The sequence below is a fragment of the Equus przewalskii genome, unplaced genomic scaffold, assembly GCF_037783145.1.
Source record: "Equus przewalskii isolate Varuska unplaced genomic scaffold, EquPr2 ChrUn-7, whole genome shotgun sequence".
NCBI lineage: Eukaryota > Metazoa > Chordata > Mammalia > Perissodactyla > Equidae > Equus > Equus przewalskii.
In genome coordinates, this window is record NW_027228755.1 from 603,532 (window position 1) to 624,922 (window position 21,391).

Genomic DNA, 21,391 nt, shown 5'->3' on the forward strand with positions numbered 1-21,391 from the left:
CTAGACCAAGGTGCTTTCCATTAGTCTATGCTACCACCTCAGACCTCCCACTGTACTGCATTTCAGAGACCCGGTGTTCTTCACTCATCCTACTGTCTGCCTTCTTCAGATCTGCCTTGGAGTGTTAGCTGCAAGAAGCAGGCACTGTGCAATATGATTTATTGAATACTGCTGTGTTCCAAATACTGTTCCTTAATCTATATTCCTTCATTCAGTCCTCATAGCAACTGTCTCCATTTTATAGATCAGAAAACTGAGGCTCCAGTGAAGTGACTTGGTCATGATCATACAGGCAGCAGCCCTTCTGGTAAGGAGGTCCCAGGGCATTTGAGGGGTTCCGCAATTCCAGGGTTGTGTTGAAAGAGGCCAGTCTTATGACATGACCCTGGTACAGAACCAAAGGCAAGGTGCACAAACTGAATCCCTTAGATACCAGCTTTATGGGTGCCCCTCTCAATTTTCTGCATAAATCGAGAGCAGCAGCGGTGCAGATAATCCGGAAGTCATTTCAACTTGGCTTTTGCAAGGCATTGGATTTTTATTTTTGCAAAGTCAGATTTTCCTCTCTAATTACATTTGGCTCAAACTGACACTAAAATGAATTTGCATTCTCACTTCACCCACTGCCCAGTGAGGGGAGACTTCCCGGATATGTGGGGTGAGAGGCACATCGATCTGGGATCAAACATCATCCACACGGTAGCTGACTTGGGGTGGATGCTGGAGAGTTGATGGCACTGGCAGCAGAGTATGTGTGTGGGAGAGGTGGCAAAGAGGCAAGAGTGGAAGTCCCCGTAGCCCATCCCACAGCAGGGTCAAGCTGGTAGATTTCCAGGGAGGCGGGGAGCGAGGCCTAGAGCAGCAAGTCAATTGCTCAGGGTTTGCGATTAAAACCCAGGAGTCCCCTGGACGACTAAGGAATCAAGATGAAGAAAACCCCAACTTCTCTCAGGGGCTTCCCCCTGCCAGCCTGCCCATCCCTGGGTTTCTGCTTCTTTGAAAATTCCTTTTCCCTCTCTCGTTGTCTCTCTCTCTGCCCCCATCTGCCCATCTCAGCTCCTTTCCTTTTAATAACCTCCCAGTTAAGCGAATCGAATGGGAAGAAGCAGTTAAAAGCACCTCATGGCTTGACAATGCTGGGTAATGGAGCGAGCAGGGCCCCAGGCTGTTCCTGGGAGAATTCAGGAAGGAGGGGGAAAAAAAAAACACTCAGCTAAGCTGATTACAAGGACAAAGTTAATTCAGAAATCAGCTCACTTGGGTGGGAGTGGGTTGGGGAGGAGGGAAGTGGACACAAGGGCTTGGTAGATTTGGGAAAAGTGCGCTTTATATAAACTGCCTTTGTTCCTGGAAATCATAATCCTTGGGAGGGACCTCGGCTCACTCCTTCGGATTCCTCGGCTCCTTCCATCTGGAGCAGGGGGCACAATCAGGGATTGTCCAGAGCTGGGATATCTTGAACGGTGCTGCATTCCAGAGGCTCCAGCCGCAGCCCCTGAGCCTCACATCTGTGGAGGTCCCCTCCCCCTGGCCGGGCTCCCTCTAACTCCCCCTCCCTCAGACAGTTCAGCTTCAGCATTTTTCACATACCTCCCTCACAACCTTTATCTTATAGTATTGTCAATATGTGTTTATACATCCATCTCCCACACCAGCCCAGGAGTGCCTGAAGGACAGGGACTAAATTTCACTTATCTTTTCATCCCCAGTGCCCACTTGAGTGCCAGGCCCAGCCCAGCCATTAAAAAAAAAAACCCTTGCTTAGTTGAACACAGGCTTTTCACCCCCCTGGCGGGAACCCTCTTTAAAGGTTTCCATTTGAACAACTCCTTACAGAGGTTTTAAGAATCTCTAGGTTCACCCCCCCAAATGCACACACATCTAGGACAGGCCACTGACCAGAGGAAACAGCCCAAGACTGACCCTGCAAGGATCAAATCCGGATTGGCCCTCCGATGAAACCAGGTGGTTCCCCTAGACTCTGGGCAGGGCAGACCCAGCCTAGGCCCCACAGGATCAGACGACAAAGAGTCTAGACTGGGGCTCAGGTTTCCCAAGGCTGCGGGGCTCTCCTCTCTTGATTATCTCCACTGAACTCTGCCCGTGGACATCTTTATCTTATACCTGAGGATTCTCGGAGAAAAAAGACTTTCTCATCATTCCAAAGCCTCCCCAACTCAGGTCACAGATCTGAGACTTCCCAAGGCGAACGGATATTTCTCTAAGGCTTTCTGCTCACTTCTGCCTGGTCCAACCCTGATTATCTGTCTACTTCACTTTTTTTTTTTTTTTTTTTTTGGTAAATTGAAGGGGTTGCAAATCTCTACAGCAGCTCCAGCAGATGAGTTTAAGAGGAAGGGAGGGTTTGATGAGGAATGAAGTAGCAATCATTCGACTTTTTAACACACTCTTTGTTTAAAAAACAAATCTCTAGCTCCCCACTGCTTACAGGACAGTCTCCGTCCTGGCTTGTCAAGGCCCTCTCAGATCTGGCTGCAGTCTACTGTTCTGGATCACGCCATTTATTTCTCCCCAACCCAAATCCTCAGCTGCAACCAGCCTCAACGTACCCGGCACATTCCGGCAGCCACACCTTGGCTCGGGAAGTTTGGCCTGTCTGGTAATGCTCTCCCTCTTCCTGCCACATCCACATCCTGTCCATCCTTAGACCCACTTCCTCCATGGAGCCTTTCCTGGCCTCTTCAGGCCACAGCAAACTGCCCTCTCCTGAACTCTCCAGCTCTGACCACGCACATTGCTGTCCTGGCTCCAATGACACCCTGCCTGGCATTACCAGGAATCTTTGCATATTGCACTTCTTAGCTTCCTGGAGCACAGGGACCATATAATGTCACTTTTTATAACCCATAATGCCTACCAGTATGTTCTGCATAAAGTAATATACCTTTGCTAATTCGAAAAAAAATTAATTCTCCCCATTTTATGGAGGAAGAAACCGAGGCCTACAGAAGTTAAGTGATTTGCACCTAAATCCCAAAGTGAGACCCTTAAGGGCTAGGATAGCATTTTATTCATTTTGCAACACTGGTGGCGGCACATAGTAAGCACACAACACATTTCTGCTGAATGAAGGAGCTGAGTCCTTACTCTTCCTATACATCTTCCAGTGAGGATGTACTTCTCATAGTGCTTCAGAAGAAGTAAGAAGCAAAAAAAAGCATCAAATGGCCCAGTCCAGAAGAAGAATCTCTGATTCCTAAACTGGCCTGGGGTAGCACAGCCTCCTGGGACAACCCTGTGGGCACACAGCACAAGAGACTCAGGTTCCTGCTGTCCCTTCCCTGCCTCAAAACCCAGACCCCAGGGCCTTCTGGGAAATTCCCGCGTCACTTTCCCAGAGCCAGGCCCCTAGAGGAAGAAGCAGCATTATCTCCTGGGAAACTAATGGAATTTACTAGGGAGTGCTAGAGATTTCCACCCCTGGATTTAAGATCCTTAATCCTGAGGAGGTTGGCTGGCTGCAAGGCCCATTTATTTCAATATGATCCCAATTTTGTTAAATGGGCTCAAGGAGGGCAGAGAGGAATGAGACTTCAGCCCCCGGAGACTACAGAGGTTAATAAAAGTTGCTGGAAAAATTAAATTTGGAGGGAGGAAGAAACTGGGAACTTGGAGAGAGCTGATGGAGGGAGAGAGAGTGGGATGGAAAAAGAAAGAAAAATGTGATCTTCAGCGATGTCTGGGAGTTGGAGCCCCTTTAATCCTGGGCACTCAAAGAACTTAAACTTAAAATTAGGTTTGCATTGTCTGTGAGGGAAGGTGTAAGAGCTGGGCTGCAGGACGGAGAGGGACCAAAGTCACAGAATGGGGAACCCAAGGGTTCTGACTTTCTTAACCTTGTAATGTGTGCATCTATCAGAGGGGATACAGAGTAAGCAAGACAAGTAAGCACTACAAGAGTAGTGTCTTCAAAGACTCAGGATGGCTGCCATAGCTAGGCGAGAAATGGTACACAGAAACAGGGCAGTGTTGCACGCCAGTGATCTGGTAAATGGAAGGACTGGCGTAAAGGGAGAGACATCTGTCCATATGTGTATGGGGGTGAGAAATGGCTGCATGTACAAGTGTACATGAGTGAATCTATCGACATGCATGTGGGCACACGCACTGTACAGTGACACAGCATCTGCAGACATGTATGCAGCAGAAATGTATAAGAGGTGGAGGTGCTGGTCTCAAGGGGCTTCCTTCTGGGAATCACTCCTGCCCCCCACCCCAACTTGCCTGCTTGGGTTCTAGTCCTGGCTCTGTCATTTACTAGCTGTATTATCTTGGACAATCTACTTAATTTCTTGGGGTCTCTCTTTGTCCATTTATAAAATGGGGATAATAACTTCTACCTTGAATAGATTATTGTCAGTATTAAATTAGTTACTAATACATGCAAAACACAAAGTGAGCCCTCCTTAAAAATGAGTGACCTGGGGGCCAGCCCGGTGGCGCAGCAGTTAAGCGCGCACGTTCTGCTTCGGTGGCCCAGGGTTCGCAGGTTTGGATCTCAGGTGCGGACATGGCACTACTTGGCAAGCCATACCGTGGTATGCGTCCCATATATAAAGTTGAGGAAGGTGGGCACAGATGTTAGCTCAGGGCCAGTCTTCCTCAGGAAAAAGAGGAGAATTGGCAGATGTTAGCTCAGGGCTAATCTTCCTCGGAAAAAAAAAATAAATAAATTTTAAAAATTTAAAAAAAAATGAATGACCTTCTCCTTCACAAGAAGTGAGCCCATTCTCTTTTGTGACTTCTGAGACTGCCTCTCCTTGGCTTCACATTTCAGCATCAAGGACATGGCTGCCTCCTTCTCCTCCACCGCTGACCACCCACCCCCACAACCCCAGCCCTTTCCAGGTCAAGGATCCTCGAGGAGATTGCCAAGTAAAGTGGCCTGGAGGCCTGGGAAGAGACCAGGCAGGAACTGGTAGGTCGGGAGAGGACACAGCTTTCCCAGGTCCGGACACTTGGAGGAGGAATTTCCCTAACTTCGCTGGAAACAGCCCCTGGATATTGGAGTAATTAAGGAATTTGCCCTCATCTCCTCCCTTCAGCCCAACTTCTACCTCTTAGCAAGTCCTTTAACCTCTTTATGTCTCTGTTTTCTCACCTTTAAACGGAGAAATAATAACTACCCTGCCTATATCATGGGATGGTTGTGTAGCTCTATTAAATGAGATGATACATGTGAAAAAGTTGCTAAAATTGGAAGGCACTATACAAAGTTAAAAGACTCTGAAGGTGGGAAGAAAGGGCGCTGAGGCATTACAAACCTCCTTCTCCTGACAGACAAGAGGCAATATGTACAGTTCCCACCCCCCAGTTAATAAAACAGATGATCATCAGAGCAAGGCAGCAAGATGGATATGGGCTCGGCGTCCTGGGCTGAGCCCTGGAGAAGGCTGAGCGAGGCAACAGAAGGAGGCTGTCTGCCATTGTGGGGAGAGGAGAAGGGGAAAGCCTCCCTGCCCTCCAGAGCTGCCTCAACTCTATGGGAGGCACTGAGGGATGTGGGCTTTACAGTGAGACAAAGAGTATAAATCTGGGATCTAAAACCCCAGGTACAGCCTTGAGTAAGTTCATTGAACTCAGCTTTGGTTTCCTCATGTATAAAATGGGGATAACAGGGGCTGACCCCCTGATGCAGTGGTTAAGTTCGGCATGCTCCACTTCAGCCACCTGGGGTTCGCAGGTTCGGATCCTGGGCAAGGACCTAACACCACTTGTCAGCCATGCTGTGGCAGCAGCCCACATAGAAAGTAGAGGAAGACCGGCACAGATGTTAACTCAGGGCTAACTTTCCTCACCAAATAAATAAATTAAATTAAATGGGGGTAACATTAACTTCATAACTTCATCATTAAAAGGAATATGGATAATGAATATGAAAAGCACAATAAAAAGGAATTTGGATACTTTGGTATGCAGCCCACCTCCTGGTTTTTCTCTTACCCTAGGCCAGGCAGGGCCCCCAAAGCCAGCTGGAACACACCATCCAAGACCCTAGCCTCCATGACCACCAGAGACTGGGCTGGTTTGGGAGCTGACTGTCCTGGGACTCTCCCTGGGCCCCCACTCAGCACTCCATGCCAGCCTCATACATCTCTGGGCATCTGCAGGAGTCAGCTTTGCATGGTACAGGAGTAGCTCCCAAATTTGTAGCTTATGGACCGTGTTTAATATTAGTAATGAACACAAGGTTGCGAACCTTTTTATTTGCCAAGTAAAGTCCTTTTAAAAAAAGTCACTTACAAGCACTGTCCTATCATCAAAGAAAAATCATTCAACACCAAAATATGTAGAAGGATGGAATCTTAGAATAAAGGATTGCTTTAAAAATATGAGTGAGTTCACCTTTATGAGACACTCACTCCCTTTTCCTCCTCGTTCTCATTCTGTTGTGGACCAGGAAAAACCCTGGCCCAGCCCTACACGGGTCCCTGCTGGCATGTGGGATCCCTGGCAGAGGGGAAGGGACAGGCTTTGAGGTCAGGTGGTTCCTCCAAGTATCAACAAGAAGCTGAACCCACCTAAACCTCAACTTTTCATCCATGAAATGGGGATGATTACAGATCCCATCTCAGAGGGTTGTTGTATAGATTAAATTAGATAATGCGTAGCAAGCAGTTAGCACAATGGCTCCATAAATGATCCATATTATTTCCAGACTCTGGAATGCTGCCACCTCAGGGCTAGTGCGCCTCCTCATTTCTCACCAGAGCCCTGCTTTCTTCTCACCAGAACACCAACCTCTGCCACTTTGCTCTCTCCCCAAGTCCATTCCCCAGACCTTTCCTGAGGTCTCCAACCAAGTAGAAGCTGGTCAGTTTCCCCTTCTGGGTCTGCCACAACACAGTCCTCTCCATGACAGACACAGAGAAGGTGCTGAAGCCCAGGACCAAGAATCTGGGCAGCTGGAGCAAGAAAACAAAAGGAGAATCATAAAGAGGAGCTGGAAAGGAGGCACAGACAGTCAGCTGCCTAGCCCTTTATGTCCAGCCACAAAGTCGCAACAGCAGCATCACTAAGCACTTCTCTCTAGGCCAGACACTGTTCCATGCACTTTACACAGATTAACATATTTAACAGTCATCGCAACCTTATGAGGTGTTATTTCTATCCTCCCTTCACAGACAAGCAAACTGAGGCAGAGAAGGCGCATACTTTGTTCAAGCTGACCTGACTACCAAGCGGCCGAGGTGGGGTTTAACCAGGGAGTGGAGGTGGGGCTGTGATTTAATCACCATTTAGCAATTTAGCACTGCCTCCTTCCAACACTGTAGCTCGCTTGTCAAATCAATCAATTGATCAGATATTTAAGGGCACTTACAATGTGCAGAGCACTATGTCAGAAACCGAAAGGACCATAAAGAAATTAAGACGTGGTCCCTGAGGACATAAAGATGAGCTTCCATCAGAGCACGCAGTTCTCCAGTCAGGGTAGTAAGAGCTGGGGACCAGAGCTGGGCTTCCTGGTCCGCACCTCACCAGAGAACCAACCAACGGCGGAGCAAGACAACCAACCATGCAGCTATGGTAACCAGCAGGAGATAGGAAGGCCTAGAGGCCTCCTCCCCCTCCTCCTCCTCCTGATGTGGGTCCTCTGGGCTCCAGGGCTATGGTCAGAGGTAACCCGCTCGAGGCACTGAGGACTGTACTTGGTTCCCTTTAGGTCTAAGTGAGTGTAAAGTGGAGTCCAATCAAGGTCAAGGAGGGGGACTGGTACCCTGACTTCTGCCTCATCTCCCCCAGCCTCTTCCTCAGCCTCAAGGTCTGCTCCGGCCTGGGCAGGCAGAAGAGGGATGACTGAAGTGTGTGTCTGTGTGTAGCGTGGGGAGGGGGGAGTCAGATCTCCAACTACTCTCCTTCCCAACTCACGTTCTCTTCCAGGATGTGGCTGTGCTGGGGAGTTGAATCCTGGGAATTTAGGAGGCCCTCAGCCCTGTTCCCTTCACTCCTCACCCCTCTGCCAACTGGTGACAGGGATGCTGAGGGGACCTCTGGGGGCTGCAGACACAGATTTTTCCCCTACCCTCATCTCCACCCCCATCCCCTGGAGGCAGCTCCCACCCCGAGCAGGCCTGTCATCCCACATTGCTCTGATTAGCTATAATCTTTCTTTTTCAATTTCTCCTCCCCGAGGCTGGGGAGGGAGAAAATCTCCCAGAAAATGAATAAATATTTCAATTTTCGGCGCAATCAGTCTGAGGAGCCGGCGCATGATGGAAATGGGGGGAAGGATAATGGTTTTCATTTAGATAAGATACAGAAAATTATTTAGTGAAAAATGAAGATTGATGAAGCCCATTGAAATTCTTTAAAATGCGATTTTTATTTCTCTGCCTGGGCTGAATCTTCCCTTCCCCTCTCCTCTCTGCTCCTCTCAATTCAACTGCCTTCTCCTCCCCTCTCCTCCCCATTTCCCACCACCATCCCTCAACCCCCTGGCAATCCCCCCCTTGCTTTCCTCTCTCACTGCCCCAGGCCCTGAACTAGAACTCCTTCTTTCTAAGGATGGAGGCCAAGGAGAGGAGGTCTGAAAGCCTCCCCCCACCCCGGGAGTGTCCCAGTCTCGCCAGATCCACACTCCTTCCCTCCCTGCCTCCACCCTAGTCCTTGCTCAGCTTCCCAGAACACTCAGTGGTGATTTCCTCCCCCCTCCAGTCTATTCTCTCCATCTCTCGTCTTTGGTATGCCTCCCCCAACCCCCTAGATACTTTTGCACAGTTTCACCAGGTCTTGCTCTCACCCCTGTTGGTGGCCAGGAGATGGGAGCTCAGCTAACCCCTAACCCCTCCCCCCTTTCCAAAGGGAGAAAGGCACACAACACACTTCTCTCTGTCTGACCGCTTCTGTCCCCGATTCAATCCACATGTCTCTCCTGTTTGCTAACCGCAGCTTTTGTTCCTTGAAGCTCATTCGTATCCATGTTGCTGACATGTTAGGGCTGCGGGAAAGGGACAGACAGAAGCTTGCCCCTAACACATCAATAATGACCCAGCTGCCCCCTCCCCTCACATCGTGGGCCCTCCCCCCTTCTCCTCCTCTCTGGCAGCCTGGCTGAACAAAGTCAGAACTTAAGTCATCTTCCCAACTTTCTGCCAAGTGGCTGGCTTGGCCTGCCAAGCCCAAGGCCAGGCCTCCTTTCCATGGCATCACTTCCCACTGGACTCACACCATGGATGTATGTCCTGCTCATAGCTTAAGTGTGTGTGGTGGGGGGGAGGGGAGAGGGGGATGGATGCCCTATGGGGAAAGATGGATCAAGATCTGCCCCCACCAACTCAGCCAGGCTTTGCCTTCTGAGCTGGGGAGGAGCCTGGTAAGGAGAGGAGGGGTCCAGCACAACACCTCACCCCTAAATGCACACCCTACAGCCCAGGGAGGGAACTGAGAGCAGGGTAATGCCTGAGGGCATTCTATCCAGGCTGACTTCCCTCTTCCCAGAATCCCCCCCACCCCAAAACCAGACCACCTCCTCCATTTTGTAGTCTGTACATCTCCATAGGTCTCTGCCTATAGGAATGTCTGTTCAAGTTTCTTTGTTTGCTGGAGGGTTGGTATCTGTAGAAGGGTTTCAGTGTGTGTGTGTGTGTGTGTGTGTGTGTGTGTGTGTGTGTGTGTGTGTTGTGTCCTTGTAAATGCCCGCCTGCATACATGTACTGTGTCTATGAGTTTGAATGTGTTTGGGTGCATGAATGTGCAAGCTGATACGGGGGAGGATTCTGTCTTCCTCAGATGTATCAGCGTCTTTGTGTATATGTGTCTGTCTCCGTGTGGAGGATGCTTGTGGGTACCTCCGTCTCAGTAGGTGAGTAGTCTGTCTCGGTGTCTGTGACTGTTTTTTGATGTTTGTGTGTCAATTTCTGTGTGTCAGCTCCATTTGGGGGTTGGGGGTGGCTAGCTCAGCAGGATTAATCTTCCTTAAAGTCAGATGCAGGAGGCAAGCATCCACTCCCACGGACCCAGTCCTGGATGGAATCGGGGACCTTGATTTCCTGGTCCCCTTCTCTCCTACTCCCCCAGCCCTGCCTCAGGATACACTAACATCCTCATCTCTCTCAACCTCTGTCTCATCGCCCAGCCTCCCCCTACCAGTTCCAAATAAGCCCCTGACATCAACACTTTCCTGACCCCAGGCAGAGTGTTAGCCCCCCAAGTGTCCCCCTCCTTGTCCAGCCGCCCTGATGCTGCCTTTTGGAACTCCACTCCCCCACCCGAAACCTCCGCGGGCAAGGGTTCCACATCCCCACCAGAGGCCCCGAGGCACTCCTCCCTTCCTCTAGAGGGGGCAGCCGGCTCCGACTCAGCACCCTCCGAGGGGCTGGGCTGGAATAGGGAGATTCCCTCAGCAACATCTTCGGGCGCCTGGCTCTCCAGCTTTCCGCGCACCTCCCACCCCCAACGTCTGAAATCCCACCCTCTTCCCAGCCTTCCCCTCAGCCAGGACCCAGGCGTCCGGATCCCGGCCTCAGAGGGTGGAGGGAGGGAGGGTTGCCAGAGGCTCCGGAAAAGACTTGGAGCGTTCGGATCCCTTTTTCACTCCGAACCCCAGCCCTCGCGGCCCCAATTCTCCCTTCTCCCGCGCAGCAAAAGGAAACAACTTGGGCAAATCAACGGAAAACTCCTTCTCGCCAGGCCCCGTTACTCCGCGCCCCCTTCCCCCGGGCTCCGCGCCAGGACGGAGCCCCCGCCTCGTGGCGTCTCGACCCCAGGCACTGGCCGCGGGCCGCCGGGCACCTCAGCGCTCCCCCAGCGGGGGCGCAGTCCCCAGCCCCGAGGGCAGGGAGGAGCCGAGTCCGGGGCGGGCTGGGGGCCCTTACCTTGGGAGAAAGTATCGGAGAGAGTGAGGATCCAGACGAGGAGGCTCAGCATGCTGTCCGCCCGCCGTGCGCCCGCCCGCGGCTGGGGCCCGGAGTTGGCGAGGGAGCGAGAGGAGCGGGCTGGGAGGAGGGGAGCCCGGGAGCCCGCCCCCCGCCCGCCCGCGCCCGCCCCTGCACACACACACACACGCACACACGCACACACGCACACTCACTCGCGCGCACAAACTCACTTCCCTTCCCTGCGTTCTCTTTCTTTCTTTCCTCCCGGTCCCGTTCCTCCCTCTCTCGCTCTCTCGCTCTCGCTCGCTCTCTCCCTCTCTCTCCTCCCCCTCTCGCTTTTATGATTTCTCCTCTCAAGCTTTATCACTCTGGGTCTCTTTCGATCTCTGCTCTCCCTTTCTCTCCTTTCTCTTCCTTCCCTCTCTCCCTCGTCCCTCCTCCTGACGTCTACTCTCCCTCCGACGGCGCCTCCCTTCACAGCCCTCCCCCTGCCCCCCCCCCCCCCGCCCCCAACGCGCGCGCACACACACTCACACCCCTCGCTGGAACTGAGATGCAAAGAGAGCAGAGACAGAAAGGGACTGAGGGCAAAAGCGAAGGGGTAACGAACGTGACAATCGCGGGCGCTGGGGCAGGGACGGCTGGACCCTGCCTGCCCTCACCCCCTCGTATTTACATACAAAATCTTGGTCCCGACCTACGGAACTAGGCGGCGGATTGGGGAGGCGGGGCATGGGCTGAGCACAAGCCACTAGCCCCGTGGATGACTGTCATGGGGAAGGGTATGTGAGTGTGTGCATGTGTGTTCGAGTGTGTGTAAGTGTGTGTGGGAGCGGAGGGGATGGGCAAGCGGTGGTTCATGGAGTTAAAAAGCGTAAAATCCTTTTTTTAAAAAATCCCACACCCAGAATCTAACCCCTAGATTCCCCAAATTGGGAATTCTCAATTGACTGATGAATGCTGGGAGTGGGGAGGGATACATTCCTCTCCCCACCTACAAACCCAAAGCTGGAGAATCCGAGCTGAGTCTCGGACCTGCCTGGAGCCCCTGCCAGGGGGCGGCACCCAGCACACAGTGAGGCCAGGCCAAGTGTCGGAGTCCTCAGCTGGCCCTGGCCCTCGGCCGGGGAGAGGCTTAGTCGACTCCTTCCTTTGTCCATCTTGGGCATCTACCCATCTAGAAGGAGAAAGTAGCCAACTTGAAGGGTTTGAAGGGCCAAGGAGAGGGCAGCCACAGGAAGATCTCTAAGCCGGGAGGAGTTTGAGATCCTTTGGGGTTGAGAGATCTAGGAACTGGGAAGGGAGGGAATTCCTGGTTAGAGTAAGGAGGGCATTCACTAGGTGTCTCCTCTTTCTTAAGAGCCCAGTTTTGCAACCAGTTCCTTTCCCAGCCCCTAACCAGATGCTTCTGCTCGCAGAGTTGCTGGGGGTGCTTGCACGTCTGCTTCCTAAGGGATGAGTTGAGGGGAAATAACAGGAATTGCACAACTTTACAGTACTGTGTTGGTCTAACGAGGTCTCCACTTCTTTCCTCCCAGATTCTCTAGGTCTCCTGGGTCCTTAACACTACCCGCCAAGATTTCACGATCTCAGCCCCTGAGCGGAGGCGCATGGCTCTCCGGTGCCCTCTGCTGGTGGTAGGTGGCCACAACTCCTCTTTCTTGCAGGGACCCTGACGCCAGGCTGAATGGTCCAGATATACGCACACACAACCGGAGGACACAGAAACACAGGCAGAAAAATACGCAAGCTCATATTCAGGAGCCCAATATTCACAGACCCAGAGAATGCTTCATATGTTCAAAAACACATATGCACAGGCAAGCACAGAGTTTATAAGAGCCACACCTAGCCCAGAGAAATAGAAATAAAATCATAAATACATACAAACAGCCATACACCAATATGCAGACACACAGGGCTTTTCATCTACTCATTCATTAATCATGCATTCCACAATATTTCTTCAGTGCCTGCTTATGTTCCAGTCACAATTCTAGGCCTTGGAGATACAACAATGAAAAAAAACCCTGGGAAAGTCCTTCCCTCACAGTGTTCCATCCTGGAGGGGAAGGAGAGACAGCACAAAAATATTAAATACACCAAGTTGTAGTAATGCTATGGGAGACAAATAGAGCAGGATAAAATGAACAGGGAGTGGAAGGGAGGGAGGAATTGCTATTGTTATAGGTAATCAGAAATCTTCTCTGGTAAAGTAACATTTGAACGGAGACTGAAGGAATTGAGAGATTCAGTTATTCAGGTGTCTGAGGGAAGAATGCAGCAGGTCAGTGATAACAGCATGTGCAAAGGCCCCGAGGCAGGGCTGTTCTTGGAGTATCAGACAGTCTTTTCCCCTTTTCACTCTGTATAAAGGATTCATGGGAAGGAGGTCCATGGTGATAGTGATTTAGGAAATGTTGAGAAGAAAAAGCCCAGAAGTGAGGGAACAGAATATTCTTAGTTTAGTTCTTCTTGCCCACATTCTAGCTTTTGGTATTCAGGCTTGATGGGGATTCTCATTGTGAAGAGGGACTGAGTTATCAAAGCTTTTACTTCCCCTTAGGCCTCTTATCTCACCTCAAAACCCTAGCAACAGAAGAGCCAAATTTCTCCAGATCCTTAACAGCTAAATCAGTAATCTCACCTCTCTCTCCTGGTGCTTTAACTTTCTTGTCTCCCTCTCCCTGTAATCTCAAACCCTTACCAGCTCAGTTCATAGCAAACATAGTTCTCCAGAATCCCCTCCACATAAGCCACTCAGCATCCTAGATCCCAGAGCTTAAGATCTCAACTCCAGCTAGTGGTCCTCAACACCAGCGGTGTGTTAGAATCTCGAGAGGGGCTTTTAAAAAACACCAGTACCTGGGCCTCGCTCCCAAAGATTAACTGCTCTGGGGTGAAGCCCCAAGCGTCAGTATTTTTAAACATCTCCCCAGGTAATTCTAAGGGGTGGCCAGGGTTGAGAACCACCGAGCTGAGCACACCCCTGCTTTCCAGGCCCTCAGCAAGCCTGCACACCGCCAGGGGGCCTTGGCCTCTTCTCTCCACCAGCAGTTCTGCTTATCGGCCATCCTGCGTCACTCTCTCCTCCTTCTGGGGAGAACCCCAATTAAATGCCCCCAGATTTGCTCCATTCTCATCTCCGCACTAATGTTCACCATTCTGTCTAAATGGATTAACTTAGTCTACAGGAGTCTAATCACATAACTCTCATTGAACTGGGGGGCCCTGGGGCGGAGTCCCCAGTATCAGATGGATGCTCCTGAAGGCAAAGCCTGTGTTTTTTACATCAGACTAGATACACCTCCCTAGGACAGGACACCTGCCTCCCCTATCAAACTTGGGGCTCCTTGGGGGCAGGGGCTATAGATGTCCCCTCAGTCTGGAGCTCCCTGAGGGCAGGGAAGAAGCTTGGTAGCCCCTCTCCTCACAGAGAGGCAGCAGAGTAGTTGGGAGCAAAGCACAGGGGAAGTGAAACCAGTCGGAGGGAATTCTAATCCAGGTTCTGCCGCTGACTTTCTCCATGACCTTGGGCAGTTTATTTACTTACCCTCTTTGAGCCTTGGTTTCTCCATCCGAAAACAGGGATAATAATACTACTTACATTATGGGGTGGTTGTGAGGATTAAGTGGGTCAATGGCCGTACAGCTCTTAGAACAGTGCTAGGCACACGATGAGCAGTAAAAGCCAGCTGTGAGTATTCTCGCGTTGGGAGCTCCCCAAAGCAGGGACCTTGCAAATCTTCCTCCTGCTGGATTCGTCTCCATCCCCATGCACAGGGCCCTGCCAGACAGAAGCATGCAGGCATGGAGGCAGATGGGGTAATCCCTCAGGATGCCACTTCTCCCACAAAAAAAGGAGAGAGGCAGCCAAAGGTTATATATGGAGTTAAGAGAAATATTAGTAATTTTTTGAGTACAAAAGCAAAAAGATCGAGAGGTCAGAGAGTGAGTGGGAAGGCAATTTATGACCATCAGCAGGAGAAGCCACCCTTGGAGACGGAAATGAATTCTTTGTCTCAATGAGGGCCGAGAACAGCAGGACAATTCTATAAATTGTGCCCTTTCCCCCTCGAGGGGGCAGAGGATTGTGTTCTTGCTGCTTACCAGAGACACAAAAGAGAAAGGCCAAGATCCTGATTTTCAGCCTGGAAAATAATCCTGACCATAAAGGAAACCCCAAGTCGCCAAGGGTGAGGGGCCGCCAGAGGTCACCGCGTCCCTTCCCCTGCTGCAGACTGTAGCTCAGAGCACTGAGAGATGCACTCCTTCTTCAAAAGCCCTCCCACCAAAGGGGCTTTTCCTCCCTCTTTCTCCACTTTTGTCTTACAGCCTAGGTGGCTGCGTAAGTCCTTCCAGATGTCGGGCCTTGGGCTTTCCTGCTGCTATGCCAGTCTATTTCCTCTTGTTCTCTTTTTTTCTTAAGATGCCCAGCTTTTGAGATATACAAGAAGAAGAGCAGAGACAGAGGGCAGTCTTAACGGCAATGGGGAGAGCCACCACTCTGCACCGTGAGGGGAAAGATTGGGGCAGGAAGAAGAGCAGCAGTAGTTGAAGTGCCCTGGACCAGTCCTTAGTGGTCTCTTAGGGGAAAGAGGACCAGGGAGGTCAGGCTTCTCGCATGGGGCTTGGGTGTCACAGGATATTGGGGGTAACAGTGCTGCAATTGAAGCAGAAGGACTAAAGGCTAGACCCCAGAAGGGACTGTCCACTGAGGAGGAGTCTCCAAAGTATTCAGGCAGAGATGCTTTGGATAAGGTTGAAGCCGCTCTGAGGCAGGGGCTTAGACGGGATGACCTCAGCCAAGACAGGCTCCCAGGATGTGTTTACCATGGACCAGCCTCGCCTGTGAACAACTGGGCTCCATTCCTTACCATTCATTTTCAGCCCTTCCCTTCTCGGTGCTTCATATTCCAGCTCCAACATGGGGAGAAGATTTGTGCTAAATGGACCAGCTCTCTCTTATTAGGTTTAATGAGGATTTCATTGCCTGGACTCACAGGGATTGAAGGATTCCTGCTTCAAATGAGCAGCCCAGTTGAGGAGACCAGCTCAGAGAGAGAGAGAGGAGAGGGTTAGGGTCCAGGGCCACGGAGGTGAGGAGTGGGCGTGGAGGACGGGAGAGTGGGGAATAGACTTAAGGAGGAAAAAACGGAGAAAGGAACATGAACTAATGATTCGAACTTCAAGCTTCAGAACCAGATGAGACCTCAGATAACATGCAGGCCATGCCCCTTCGAGATGGCAAAATGATCTGTCAAAAGTCACAAAGCAAGTCAGAGACAGCGTAGGGCTGGGACCAGAACTCAGGCCTCTTGCTTCTCAGGCCAGGATTCACCCATGGATCTTGCTAACCTTAACTTTCCCACCTGTACACCCTAGACTCATCCCAAATGCTTTCATCAGCAAAGACACCCCTTATGTCCAAGGACTGCTGACCCTCATGTGGCTCTGGTCTCGCATAGGTTATTCTCTGAAAATCGAGTAAGCAGAAGTGGGGAGGGTACCAGGGAAAAAGTGGGGAGTCTCTCATCTTCCTTTGGTCCTTGGATGCTCCTCCCAAACCCAACGTCTCTTGACATTTAGCCTTCCTTGTTACTTCTTTGAAGACCTAAAACCACCCCTATTCAGATCCATTTAGTATCAGGACTAGGTCACAGGGTTATGGTGTATGTTTGCATCCAAGCTACGGATGAGCTCAAGTTGGCAGCTAGGATTATGGCCTGGAGTTGTATTAAGGTCACTGAACATCACAGTGGCTTTAAGGGTGAAGTTGAGCAAGCTTCGTATGAATGGAAACATAAGGGTTAGGCTTACTTAACCCTTATTTAAGGGTGGGGGGAGGAATTAACTTAAAGCACAGCCCTTAAAGATGTCACTCCAACCCTTACAACCTCAATAGAGGTTAGCCTCTATTAATTAAGATTAATTAACTAATTAGTTGGTTCACCCATCCACTCATCTGTTCATCTCACAAACCTGTATCAGAAGCTTACTCTGTGCCCAGGCAGCAGGCTAAGCATTTGGGACACAAAGATGAGTAAAGCACACCCCACCCCTAGGGAGTCACGGTCTAGTGGGAAAGACGGACAGATAATTACAACTGAGTTGGGAGGGGCAGAGATAGAAAAATGCCCATTTAAGGGTGCAGAGCAGGAGTTACGGAACTCAGCTTGGAGGCATCAAGGAAAGTTTCCTAGAGTTGAGTATTGAGAATTAGGATCTTCAGTCAAAGCCTGAGGTGTGGCCTAAGATAGCTCCCCTCTCTGGGCCTCAGTTTCCTGCCAGCTCTCTCTGATGCCCTCATGGCACTGGCATACTTCTCCCTCCAAAAAGGGCCATTCCCTGGAGATGTCTACTGAGGGGTTCCAGCAGGGCACATGGGGTGTTCTATGAAGGCTCCCTGTTTGAGAACTGCTTCTTGAATCTCTCGAAGCCTGTTTCTAGCCAGGATTCCTCCCCAGGGCCAGGGCCAGGGCCCCATCTTCTAACTCCCACTCCCTGCTCATGACATGGTAGACCTTCCTACAACTGACAGCCACACTCCAGGCCAGCGGTACTCTTCCCTGCTCCCACTAGCTTCCCAGGTTCTGTGCCAGAGAACAGGCGTAGCAGTGCCTGCCAGGCAGGGTCAGGCTGCTGGCTTCGGTGGTGTTTCCTAAATGGACAGATGGAGAATGCTGATTGAATGTCCTTGTAGTGCCTCTGTTCCAGCCTCCAAGACACAGACAGCAATGAGGCCCTGGCACCAAGTCCCCCCCTTCAGGCCACGGAGGTTTCCCCTCCTCCACCAGCTCTCATCCCTGAGCCTCTATCTTTCCCCAGCCCCATCCCCAAGTCCTCCTCATGCAGAGCCTGAGTCTAGGCTTTTGGAATAGATCCAAGGGAAAGAAAATCCAGACGAAGAAGTTGCCCCTGATGAAAAGAAAACAAAACAACAAAAACGTGGCTACTCCTTCAGTGGTCCTCCTTCATGAGGTACTACCAGAGAGTAGAATGGTGGTTGCCAGGGGATGGGAAGGGAGGAAGGGGAGGTATTGGCCCAAAGGTACAAAGTTTCTATATAAGATGAGTAAGTCCTAGAGATCTACTGTGTGGCATAGCTCTGACAGTTAACAATTCCGTACTTATCCTTAAAAATTTGCTAAGAGGGGTAGATCTTACATTAAGTCTTCTTATCACAAAATAAAATAATAATACTAAATAAAGAGGACAGGAGGAAACTCTTGGAGGTGATGGATGTGTTTATGGCATAGATTGTAGTGATGGTTTCGTGGATGTACATCATCTGTGAACTCATCAAGTTGGAGACATTAAATATGTACAGCTTTTTGTATGTCAATCATACCTCAATAATAAATACAATTTTAACAAAGAGAAGAATGGCACCAGCTTCCATTCTGTTGTTCAAATCAGAGACTTGCCGGTCTGTACTTGACTGCTCTTTCTTCCTCCCCATTCGCACACAATCAGTCTCAAATTCCTGTTGGTTGTTATTTCCAAGGTGGTGGTCCACTTCCATCTCCACGGTCTACACTACGTCCTCTCTAGCCTTGACCACCAGCAACAGCCTCTGGGTGTCTGCTCATGCTCCTTCCTCAGTTCTGTTCCCTGCAGTTCTGTTGTCTGCAGCCTCAGTGGTCTTTCTTTCTTTCTTTCTTTCTTTTTTGCCTTTCTTGCAGTAATGCTCTTTTATTCAGAGAATAGCATGGAGTAGCATGGGGACAGGACCCATGGGCAGTAAAGAGCTGCAATGAGTTGAGGGTAGGGCTAAATTTATAAGACATAGGTATGTGAGTTACTTCTTTACAAGACAAAGGAAAGATCATGAAAAAAGTCACTAAAATGGTATCAGTGCAGGTGGGGTCTGGTTATTGGGTGGTCCTATAACTTTGGTTAGAAATCAGGTCAGATCAGATCAGGACGTGCTATGCTTCCTGGAGGATGATATAGAGCAGTATGTAGGGCAGGACGCCTTGGGCTTCTCTCCCTGGGGCAGCCTTGATCCTCATCATAAGATCAGTGGTCTTGCTTAAGCTCAAATTTGACCACCTCACTTCTCTGCTTAAAACTCATTGGTGACTCCCACTGCCCTAAGGATAAGACACAGAATCTCTCCATTGGCCAACTAGAGCCTGCCTGGGATAAGCCTGCCTTGCCCCCAGACTCACTGTTCCCCACTCCTCCTCTTGCCCTCACCCTCCAGCTCTATCAGGCTTCTCTGAGTTTTTGGAAATGGCCACCTATCTCTCATCATTGGGGCCTCCACATGCTCTGTTCCCTTGCCTGCAATGTTCTTTTCCACCCTGGGACCTACCCCCACCTCATCCCCTAGGCTGAGTCCTACTCATCCCTCAGACCCCACACTGACTGTCAGGCCTCCATGGAAGCCTCTCTAATTCCTCCAAACAGGTTAGATCACCTTGTTACCACCCTCAAGCACTCTCTATTTCCACTGGCAACATTAATCATGCTGTAATTAGGCATTCAATGTCTGTTTCCCCTGCTGGATGGTAAGCCCTGTACAGGTAGAGACAGTGCCATTATTGTTCACTGCTGTCACCGTAGTGCCTGGCACATAGTAGGCTCTTAGGATGGAGAAAAACAGAGAGATGCTCCCTATTCTGAATTCTACAAATAATTTCCTGTTGTAAAATGGAGGCTAGGTTCCATTTGGCACAGTACAGAGCCAGAGGGCTAGCAATTAGACTACAGGAGGAACTTCCCTACTAAGCAGGCATATGGTGAGTTCCAGAAAATCATCCTTCCAAGGCAAAGAAGAAAAGCAGAAATGGCGTGAAAGTTTATCTTCCCTTGTTCAGGGTGAGTGTGTAGGGGGAGGTACATATTACCTCAAATGTGTTAAAAAAAAAAAATCTCAGGGAACAGTGAACAAAGCTATAAATACAGCCGAGCGTCGGGTGACATCACCTGAGCACAGTGCGGCGATTTATGGCCAAGTCACACGGCCCTAAAGTGTATTTATAACGGTGTAACTCACCAGTACCTCTCCCTGCCCGCCTGCCCGCCCTCATCCTCCTGTTCGATGGTGGCCCCATTCCTCGTTCTTCTGATGAAACAGGATGGCTGGTCCAGAGCCCTGCTTGGATGCTCTGAAGAATGGAGCTGTCTCTCCAAAAATGTACGTTCAAAAACCTGCCATGGTTCCCCGTTTCCTAGTGAATTATGAACACTTAAGCCAGGCGTTGAAGACATCCCCTCTCTGGCCTTAACTTCCCTTTGAGTCTCGTGGACAGCTTTATTGCCTTCCAGCTTTATTCACACACACCACGTGGTCCTTAATCTATCCAACCTATTAGCATTTTCCCAAATAATCCCTAGGTTTTTACAATGTTGTGCCTTTGCTCATGCCGTCCCCTCCATGTGGTGTATTATTTTTAACCATAAATCTCCAATCAAAACTCCTCCTTCAAGACCCAACTCAGATGCAACATTTTCACCGAGCTGCCCAAAAGGATGATGCGTGTTTTGGTGCATCTTTGGTGCACCGCTTTCCAATGCCACTGACTTTCCACTCTCCACTCCTTGAGGCCAACTGTTCACTATTATAAGCATGTATATAGATGTCTTGCCTCCACCTCAAACTGTGAGCCCCTTCCCCATACATCTTAGTTCCTCCCTCAGGGTCTGCTCAGGACCTGCCACATGGGAGAAGCTCAGAGAACATTTTTTCAATCAAATATCCCTTCTGTTGCTTCTGTGACGCACCCCCCCCCCCCAACCTTGCACATCTACTACATGTCCAGCACTGTGCTAGAAACTGCTGGCATTATTTCCAATCCTCACAACGACCGGGGGGAGGTTACCATCCCCACCTCTGCGTAGGGCAATTGAAGCAGAGAGGGGTTAAGCAGCTTGCCCAAAGTCACAGAGCAAGTAACTGTGACCACAGGATTCTCACTCAGTATGTCAAACTCTACCATCTTTCTTCTATTCCTGGAGACCTTGGGCTGTGTGTTCTATAGCCTGATTTCTATCTGCTATCTTAGGATTTGCATTCTTTTCTCAAAGACACTGCCCACAGCCAGCTGAGAGCCTGCCTCTTCACAGTGGGTTCCAGTATGGCTTGCTCAGGCAATGGGGTTATCAAAGTGGAGTTTTCTGAGAAAGCTGCTCAGCGAATCACCGCTATGAAAGAAGAAGCGCCAGGCCCTGTCTGTTCTGGGGACCTTCCCTCCCCTGCCTCATTTTCATGGGGAAAAGAAAGCTCAGAGCCAGCGAGGGAGACTGTGAGATAAATAGTCACCTGGCAGCTGCCCACTCCTCGCAACACTGGCTCCTCTCCACTCTCCCCTCCTCTGCTTCTGGATCTTCTTGGGTGATTTTACACCACCTCCATTTACAGTCCAAATGGAAAGAGAAGTGAAGGTGAACTGAGATTCTCCTTCTCACAAAAAAACCACCAAATGCTGACCTCAGGGAAAGTGCCAGCTACAAATTACCCAAGGTGGGCGGGGGCGGGGCGTTGGTGGTGTAGTTCAGCGAGGCTGCGCCCTGAGTCACGGTCTCCTGCAAGCAGAGGTTGGGAA

At 50.3% G+C, this 21,391-nt stretch overlaps 2 protein-coding genes across 10 annotated transcripts in view; both read right to left on the reverse strand.

Annotated features, from left to right (window-relative positions):
* The window catches only part of KIRREL1 (kirre like nephrin family adhesion molecule 1), a 103,036-nt gene extending 91,753 nt beyond the window's left edge, over positions 1-11,283 (reverse strand). For 2 of the 9 annotated variants that reach the window (XM_070608497.1, XM_070608495.1), the window contains exon 1: positions 10,836-11,226. In XM_070608497.1, the coding sequence (XP_070464598.1) occupies positions 10,836-10,887 (52 nt within the window). In that variant the 5' untranslated portion in view covers positions 10,888-11,226. Of the gene's footprint in view, positions 1-10,835 lie in introns of all 9 variants that reach the window. The other 7 variants (XM_070608494.1, XM_070608491.1, XM_070608492.1 and 4 more) reach the window with 6 other exon arrangements.
* The window catches only part of LOC103541334 (T-cell surface glycoprotein CD1a-like), a 546,159-nt gene that overhangs the window by 226,157 nt on the left and 298,611 nt on the right, over positions 1-21,391 (reverse strand). The window lies entirely within an intron of this gene.